The sequence below is a fragment of the Glycine max genome, chromosome 3 (genome assembly GCF_000004515.6).
Source record: "Glycine max cultivar Williams 82 chromosome 3, Glycine_max_v4.0, whole genome shotgun sequence".
Lineage (NCBI taxonomy): Eukaryota > Viridiplantae > Streptophyta > Magnoliopsida > Fabales > Fabaceae > Glycine > Glycine max.
This window is the reverse complement of record NC_016090.4, coordinates 14,318,266-14,328,222: the sequence shown is the minus strand read 5'-3', so window position 1 is coordinate 14,328,222 and position 9,957 is coordinate 14,318,266. Positions and strand designations below refer to the sequence as shown.

General features: G+C 32.4%; 1 protein-coding gene across 1 annotated transcript; it reads left to right on the top strand.

The window, feature by feature from the left end:
* Positions 1 to 3,323: 3,323 nt before the first annotated feature.
* On the top strand, positions 3,324 to 5,286 carry LOC100527900 (mitotic-spindle organizing protein 1B). Its single transcript, XM_003520865.5, has 2 exons — positions 3,324 to 3,479; positions 4,762 to 5,286. Exon 2 carries the CDS (start codon positions 4,824 to 4,826, stop codon positions 5,043 to 5,045), a length of 222 nt encoding a protein of 73 aa, XP_003520913.1. The 5' UTR covers positions 3,324 to 3,479; positions 4,762 to 4,823; the 3' UTR covers positions 5,046 to 5,286.
* The last annotated feature ends 4,671 nt before the right edge of the window (positions 5,287 to 9,957 follow it).

Sequence of the window (9,957 nt, the reverse complement as noted above, 5' to 3'; positions counted from 1 at the left end):
AATGATAGGATTCAATCAACAAAATCAAAATTGAACACAAACTTAGAACATAATGTGACAATTATTATGACTAAACATGACTCTAAGACAACATGAATGAAGTGATTTACACTTAGATTTTTGTGTTTTTTTTCTAATCAATATTTTGTAAGAAAATTTAGATCTAAAGGTTCAGCACAAGAAGATTATGACTGAAAAATGATAGAATCTAAAATCAACACAAAAACATGATTCAAGAATAGATCTATAAAATTTGAACCATACAAATGCAAGAACAAGTGTAGATCTAAGATTTAATTAGTTTATTTTTTGAATCTACTCTAAAAGGCACCAAACCACAAGACAATGGAGGATATACATGGAGAATAAGATGAAGAACAAGGAATTAAAGTGAATCGACCAAACAAAAAGATAGAGGAAGCAAAAGAATATTACCTAGACGAAGATGCTTTGATACCACATGATGTAGCTCCATGTGGAGCTTGTAAGCCTTGGATCTTCTTCATCAATGAAATCCTTTGCTTCTTGAACATCAATTTCAGCGGAATGCAGAAGGAAAAAAGATGATTGGAGACGCCACTTCAAGGAGAAGATGAGTCAAGAACAAGCTTACCATCATAGGAAGCCATGGATAAGAGCTTGAAGGTAGGAGAAGATGAGTGGAGGGACAAGGAGCACAAAATTTTGTGTCTCAAATGAAGTCTGAACTTTGAAGTGTAATTCTCAAATGATCAAAGTTGAAAAAATGCACACACAAGGTTTCTATTTATAGCCTAAGTGTCACACAAAATTGGAGGAAAATTTGAATTTCTATTCAAATTTCACTTGAATTTGAATTTGAATTGGTGGAGCAGAATTTGGAGCCAAAATTTCACTAATTATAATTAGTAAATTTTAGCTATGGTTCAGCCCACTAATCCAAGATCAAGTCCATCTCCACTAAGTGTCCTTAGGTGTCATGAGACACGTAAAACATGAAGGACATACAAGTGTGACTATATGAAGTGACAATGGGGTGTAGCAAGCAAATGCTCACCTCCCCCTTAGGATGATCCAAAATTTAATTGGATTGGGCTTCTCCCAATTCAATTAAATTTCTTTCCCAACACACATATCAAATAGTGCACTTAATGCATGTGAAATTACAAAACTACCCCTAATACAAAACTAGTCTAGGTGCCCTAAAATAGAAGGGTTGAAAAATCCTACATTACTAGGGTACCCTCCCTACACTATGGATCCCTAAATACAAGGCCCAAAATATAATGAAACCTTAATCTAATATGTAGAAAGATAAGTGAGCTCATACTTAGCCTATGGGCTCAAAATCTATCCTAAGGATTATGAGAATCTTAGGGCCTTCTCTTGCATCTCTGGCCCAATCTTCTTGGAGTTTTCTATCCAGTGCCATTGGGGGGTAGGATTGCATCATCCTTATTCCTTAATATGACCTTCATAACTCTTCAGATGTGAATCAAATAAACTATATGACGGCTTGGTATATTGGAGACCATAGCCTTCTTAGAGTGTGTTAAACTAATAGGGTTCCCATTATCCCCTAATGGACCAACACTGACATCTGCTTATTTAAGTCCATATCATATGATTTAATTGTCTAACGGGCTCACTTAATTTGATCACATAAAATAAAACTCACTAATGATAAATAGATAATATAATTATCTTATAATATTAGCTCACATTAATTATTGGAATAGAAAATTCCAACAGTTATGATAAACATATAAATATTAATTGTGTCTGCTTAATTTTTTTTGGTAATCATGATATTGGTTCAAAGTTGTCCCCGCCGAAAGCATGGACAAATCTTCATCGAGAACCTGAATCACACACAAAGGATTATTCCTCCCAACATGATTTATTTTCTATACCCAAGGTCAACTAGGATTTGAAATTTGGACCAGATTAAGGAACACAAACATCTAAGCCAACCATTGTTGGCTAGCTCAAAATTAATTTTAACTGAAACTAATTTTACAAAATTTATTCAAAAACATTTTTTAACAACCCTCACATTGTCTTTGTCTTTGTCTTGTCCTCGTTCTCTTCTATCTCATCCTAGCCTTCTTCTTCGCGTTCATCTGTAGTTGATCTTGGTGTCACCGTTGACAAAGGAGACCTTAGTGTTGCCGCTAGAAAAGGAGATCTAGTTGATCTAGGTGCTCTGCCAACAAATATCTGGTTGTCATGGTTTTGTTGTTCGTCTCACGGGTTGTCGAAGTCCTTCTTCAAGTAATGATCTTATAATAATATTACCTTTTGTTTTTAGGGATTACTTTACTTTTGAATGATAACCATTAGGTGGTAAGCAAGTGATTGGGCACAAGAAATAACGTGTTGAAGTTAAAGTTGAATAATTCAGATAGTATCTAAGTTCGATTCTTGGTGGAAATAATTCTTGGCCAGACTTTACATACCTCCTAGCTGAATTCCATATTAGTCAAGGTTTTTTCCCCCTGATAAATTGGAGGGTTTAAGACAAAAAAAACATTAAGTAGTTGATTTTATGAATCCATGAAGCATTGGTATATTGAGATTTGTTAGGGTCTTTAGGGATATTATTGTATTATAATATGCCAGTTATGTTTGTGTTGAGCACAAATATATATTCTATTGACCACATCATATTAACTTATTAAGTACTATAAAATTAAAGATGGAAAAGAGTTAATTAGAAATTAATACAAGATTGATTTCTCTTTGACATTCAGCCTATGTCTTGGTCCTTTTTTTAAATGTTTTTTTTTCCTATTATTTATTCAACAAGATGGGAGAACATCTCAAAATTGAGCCCCCTTTCCTTTTCCTTTGCTATAATTTTTTATTAGCAAATGTTAGTTTGTTAGTTTTGTTATAAATGTCAATAAGACATATTTGAACCTACGACCTCTCTCTACCTTCTTCTCCCTTTTCACCCTTAAGCCCCCCCTTTCCAATCATCACACCAATCTTATATCTTTTTTTCGTTTTCCTTGCTATCTATTAGGGTGTTTGGATGCACGTTTGGCACCAACATACATGTGTCAATGCTATGATCTATCTTCTATCCTTAGGCCCTGTTAGGCTCATTGGGTATGTTTGTTTAAACTCTTTTTAAAAGAAAAAAATACTTATTTTTACTAAAATAACAATTATTGTAATTTTTTAGATGTTTGGATGAACTTTTTAAAATAAGTAGAAGCTAAAAAATAAGAAGAAAAAAAACCTTATTTTAGTAAGTTACTTGAAAGTGTCTCTCAAAATCTCAAAATAAGCATTTGGAAGAAGCGGAGGATTAAAACATAAAGGAGTGGTATAATGATTTTTTTGACAAAATTGTCCGTAGTTAAGTTTTAGAATGACACCCAATACCCCTGGACTTATCACACTCGTGACCTAACGCTGGGTGCTTCTCTTCTCTGCAGCCTCTTTGATCTGTTGGTGCTCACTTCGATCCCGTTGTGCCCTCTTCAGTTTAGGTTTGTTAATCTCTCTTATTTTCTATTGTTTGATTTCTGCTGGTGCTCTCTTCTTCTTGTTGTTATTTGGGTTTAGGGTTCATCCTTCGTTGTTTGGGGCAAATGTTGAATCAATTTTTTTTTTTTTTTAAATTTTGAATGCGTCCCATCCTGTAAACCCCCACCCCAAGTCACTATTTTTTGCCATGAAGCACTCTATAATTTTGAATAATTATTCTGAATCAATTTTTGTTTTTGTCTGGGGCAAATGTTTTTTTGGTACTCCTAGAATTGCTTTGGGTTTTGGGGCAAATATACATCACCTTCTACTACTGAAAACTAGAAAAAAAAAAAAAGGAAAAACAACTGTATTAGGAAAAGTTAGTTGCTTCACTCAATAAAAAGTTTCAGAAGTTACTTTTTTTTCAATCTCTGATTCAACTGTTTAAATTTCATTAAAAAGTAGATTGCAAGCAATTGGCAAGAGAAGAAGCAATAGTAAATTGATATTCAATGAAATCATTCAAGTTTTGTTTTTTTGTTAATGTTATTTGAAACAGATATGGTTTTCCTCAAACGGACTTGTGCTTGAGTTTTAATGGTATTATAGATAAGTTGAAACTTGAAAATTGGAAAGTGTTCTAACAGACTCTATAGGAACTTTAAAATAGTGTTGAAAGTTTATAGCCTAAAGTGACAGATTCTGTTTCTCTAGGTTGAAGAAAACTTAAAAGAACCAGGCGTGCGATTTTTTATGTGATCATAACTATTTGACGCGATTAAACACTTTAGCTTAGCTTAGCTTAGATTTTGCTACTGTTAAGTCTTGTTGCATGCCCTGTGTAGTTAAGGAGTTGCCTTAGCTTAGAATTAAGGCAATAATGGAGTATACTTTTGTTCAAAAAGCATTTTGACATATTATGTCCATCTTGATGATCATTACTATTAGTTTTTGTTGATGATCATTACTATGATTGGTTTCTATTCCTGCTTCTACATGCATTTCACAGGTTTTTTTAGTGCATGTATGTGTATGTATTTGCATTTTTAAAGTTTGAATTATTTGAGCTTTAATTTTTCTCCTTATTTTAGTTGTTATTGTCAAATTTTATCATCTAAATAGAGATTTATGGAAAAGAAGGAAATTATTATTTCCCCATACAAGAAATTTTCTAAGATAAAGTAAGAAACCTAATTATTTCATCCAAGAAAAAATATTTACTAATGTAGCTATTCAATTTTCAAATGATTTATTTGAACAGACTACTGATTTGTTATATCTGAATCTATGACATGTGTTCAGGTGTTTTCATTTTAGTGATATTGTTGAACTGAACATACTCTGCCCAGTTCTCAGCTTAAAGCATGGATCCGGAGGCTGCACGAACTGCACGAGAATCTCTAGACCTGGCATTCCATATGTCCAATATACTTGATACTGGTCTAGACCGTCACACACTTTCTGTTCTTATAGCACTTTGTGATCTTGGAGTCAATCCTGAAGCGCTTGCTGCTGTTGTCAAGGAACTAAGAAAAGAGAAACCCTCACTATCATCATCACTTCCCGTAGCTCCTTCTTTGCCATAAATAAATGGATTTTTCTATTAGATGCCATTTTGTTTATGCTTGCTAAAGTTCTTTGTAATCCATCCTATTTATCTGTTCTTGATCTGGTTCATTGAATTTCTGTGTGCTTTGATTGTTCTTCTGCATGTTCTTCATTTGATGTATAGTGAGATTGTTTTAGCACAAAACTGATATGTTGCAATTAGGAACTCTATTTGAAGGCTTATTATCTTTGAGTAAAATTTCGCATTTTGTGCTGCTAGTCTGCAATCTTGATCTTTTCACAAGCCAATTCTTTTTCATCTACTTTACACATCTTTCTGTCTCTACCTTCCTTTTCATTACTTTGCTCATCTCATTTATCACTCTCTTGCCACTGTATCCTTTCTCAAAGTTGCTAAGAATGAAGCAAAATTGATCAAGTAATCGAGAAACCAGCGCCACAAATCACACATGGCCTGATGGCCATTACAGAAAAAGGGTGGTGGGGGGGAATAAAAATTCAACTACTGCTTAGCTACCTCTATATTCCCCTTGCTTAAAATAAAAGTTAGAATTTTTTTTATTCTATATGAAGATTAACATTGCGGGAGTTACTATTGTCACTATCAAAAATGCTATTCTCACTGCCCACATGTGTAGGTTTTCAAGCAATTCCAAAATAACACTTCCCACTAAAGCATGATTTCATTTTAGACTTATGTAATGAAATCGTGTTCTTATTGCACACGTGGGAGTGAAAAAAAGAAAACATAAATAAGATTTGGTTGTACAGTGTACAACGAAGTTGTGTTTTTATTATCGATTAGAGGGATGAAAAAAAACCAACAAAATTGTGTTTACATTGATTTATATTTTTCATTCCATGTGTACAACAAAAATATGGTTGCATTGTAAATTTGTATTTTCATTGTTGCTCAACATTTTCATTTCCCAATACCAGAATAAACATGGATTAGATTTAATTAAAGAGAAATGTTAAGAATATACTCTTTAGCATATTCTTTTCAACACACTTTTTTAAATTGATTAAAATTTAATGAAAACGATAAAATTAAGAGAGTTATCAATATGATGTGAGATTTATCAAATTGTGTTATTTTTATTAAATTTCAGTCAATGAAATAGAGTGTGTTTGAAGGAATATGTTAGATAGTATATTTCTAATATTCTCTTAATTAAAATACTAATATTTATTATCAATATATGCATTCAAGTATTCACAGCAACCCAACGTGTAAAGCAGAAAAAATGCCTCTATAAAAAGTAGAAAAAGGAAAAAAAATGGAAATTTACGTGATTAGGTCATATAGACCTACATCCACAGGCATGAACAAGTTTTCAATATGATAGAATATACAATCTACGTGCAATTTTAAAAACATGACCCAGAAAGAAGTAAAATAAAAGGTTCAATAACAAGCAAAGCAAATAAATAAATAAATAAATAAGCATCTTTAATGCATTGTTTCTGCTGATGTTTGTTTTCCTCGAAAGTGATTATCTTGAGCATGATTGAGTGGACGAACATCCAGGATCTCATTTTTAGAGTGACACCCATTTTATTTATTTAGTCTATAAATATTTAAATAAAAATTTATGATTAAAATTATTAAAACATCATTAAAATGAAATAATTGTTAGTAATTATTTAAAGAAAGAGTAATCAGCCAATTATTGATGTTTTCACTTCACAATAAAAATCTACCCACAATTTCGTAAAAAATGAACCGACAATTTTTGCAATGTATTTATCAAACTTTATGATATCAAATTTTTTAGTGTACATGCTGAAAGAACTCAAAGAAGTTTCTCAAAATAATTTAATATTTACTATGTCATAACATAAATAGTCTCGATTTGATGTCTATCAAAAGTATTTGTTTAATGATCTTAATTATAGATAAATTATTAATGATTTTTTGGGGGCGTAATTTACTCAAGTTCGTTCATGATAACAAAAATCACAAAATCAACCACACAACGTGATCCCCGAATGAGAAATTGTTGGCCATTGCTTTGTGCACCGGACAAATTATTGATACACCTAATATACGATGGACAATTTCAATTTTACTCTTTCTTAAAGTTGATACAAATTGCGAATCCTTAAACCCATTACATGTTATTAGAACAACACTCTAATCAATTGAGCTAACAGGTCAATTATGTTATAAAATAGTTAATATCACTATATATATATAACACTAATTTTTTAATGTATATTTAATGCACATGAAAATTTACATAATACATTTTATGATAATTAATTTTGATCTAATAATTAATTTGTTTACATATATAATTTTTTATGAAACCTATGATTTTATTTAAAATTTATATATGAAAAAAATACATAATTGGATCAAAATTTATTATGTAAATTTACAAGGGCATTAAATATACATTAAAAATTTTAGTGTTATACATAATGACATTAATTATTTTATAACATAATTGACCTATTAGCTCAGTTGGTTAGAGCATTGTCCTAATAACCTGAAAGTCGGATTATGGATTGAGTTACGAATTACGTATACTTATGGATTGTGAATCCGTAAGTTTACCGTAAACTTATGGATTACGAATCCATAAGTTTACAAATTACGTAAACTTACAGATTACAAATCGTGTAATCCGTAAACGAATTACGAATTTGTATCTCTCTTATCGATTACGAATCCATAATGAGCTTATGAATTTGCAATCCATATCAACTTTACGAAAGGACAATATTGAAATTGTTCATCTTGTACTACGTGTACCAACAATTTGCCTAGTGCACAAAACAATTGCCAAAATTGTTGTGGTTGTTTGTGACAATTAACTGGTTTCATAATTCATGAGTTTGGCCTACTAGATAAAAAATAATGACATAATACATATTTCCTAACTTAACTAAAGTATGGTGATGTGATCCTGACTAGGAGCGGATCGCTTAATACAGGCTACAGAGATTTGGATGACGCCACTTCCAGTGAAGGAAGATAAGTCAGGATAGACGTCACAAGGATTACCTTGATAAGTTTGAGATTGGTTCAATAAGGAACCCAGAGAGAAGCTCTCACCAAATTTTATGAAAATGCCAAAAATTTTTTTTATTGAAAACAAAAACCAATACTTATAGTGTATCTGAACAAAAAGATAAAAATAGACATGGGTCTTCTAAACAGTTTGGGCCAAAATTACAATAAATAAAAATTATTAATAAAAATAAAACATATTTGGCATGGGTCTTCAAATTAATCTTAGGCTTCAGCAACGATTAATATGCTTAGTAGTGCCTCTGCTTCTAGGCCTTTGTCCTTCTCCACTTGGGCCTTCGTCCTTCTCCACTTGGGCCTTTGTCCTTCTCCACTTGGGCCTTGCTAAGTATGCCTGCTACCATTTGATGATAATCACCACCACCATCACCAGCTCCTAGTAATAAGTGTTGAGATCCGTCCAATTGATGATAATCACCACCACCATCACCAGCTCCTGCCATAATAAACAGAGAAGAAAATCTTATGTAGTAATTAAACAAAAATTTCAGGACCTCACCACACTCTACTCACTTGTTTCTCTCTTTGATGGTAGTTCACTCGTGTTTGAGGCTCTCAATATAGGCTTTTGTGTGATGTTTTCACTCTTGCCTTTTACCACTCACTCCCTCTTAAGTTCCTGGATGAATCAAATTAGACACACAAGGTATATAAACATGAAAGACAGTTTAATTATCACAGACTGTGTAGCAGATTTAATTTGGATAACAAATCAAATTTGATTTTGGTTAACAGATTAGACTTGTTTGGATTTAGATTTGATTTGGATAATAGATTAGACTTGATTTGGATAACAGATTGGATTTGATTTAGATAACAGATTAGACTTGATTTGGATAACAGATTGGATTTGGATAACATATTAGATTTGATTTGGATAGTAGATTTGATTTGATTTTATTTGGATAACAGATCTAATTTGGGTAACAAATTTGATTTGATTTGATTTGGATAACAGATCAGATTTGGATAACAAATAGAATAAACAAGGAAGATAACAAATAAGATAATTGATAAAATAAAAAATATTTGAATAACAGACTTGCAAAAAAAAGACGCCTCTAACTGCCTCAATTTCGTGTTCAAAGATCAAACACCCACTTTCTTCTTTTCTTCTCTTTTTTTTTTAAAAACTTGAAACAGAGTTCAAACAGATTTTTTTTGGCACAAAGTCTGAAAGAAACAAGAAACAAGAACAAGAACGTGACAAGAACAAGAACAAGAACAAGATAAAAAACCAGAACGCAACAAGACGCAAACAAGAATGAAACAAGATGTAAACAAGAACAAAACAAGACGCAAACAAGAACGCAAATAACAGAACAAGGACAAAACACGAACATGGACAAATTACAAAGAAAAAGAATAGGATAGGATAAAACCTGTATCAAGAGCCGAAGCTCTGATACTAGATGATGTGATCCTGATTAGGAGCGAATCACTTGATACAGGCTATGGAGATTTGGATGACGCCACTTCTAGTGAAGGAAGATAAGTCAGGGTAGACGCCACAAGGATTACCTTGATAAGTCTGAGATTGGTTCAACAAGGAACCCAGAGAGAAGCTCTCACCAAATTTTATGAAAATGCTAAAGTTTTTTTTATTGAAAACAAAAACCAATACTTATAGTGTATCTGAACAAAAAGATAAAAATAGACATGGGCCTTCAAATTAATCTTGGGCTTCAGCAATGATTAATATGCTTAGTAGTGCCTCTGCTTCTAGGCCTTCATCCTTCTCCACTTGGGTCTTTCGTCCTTCTCCACTTGGGCCTTCGTCCTTCTCCACTTGGGCCTTTGTCCTTCTCCACTTGGGCCTTGCTAAGTATGCCTGCTACCATTTGTTGAAGGGTATCCACTGACTGTTTGGTCCTACTCCTGGTCATAGG

Excerpts from the sequence above, each read along its gene's own strand:
- LOC100527900 (XM_003520865.5), top strand. The coding sequence starts at position 4,824 with ATGGATCCGGAGGCTGCACGAACTGCACGAGAATCTCTAGACCTGGCA.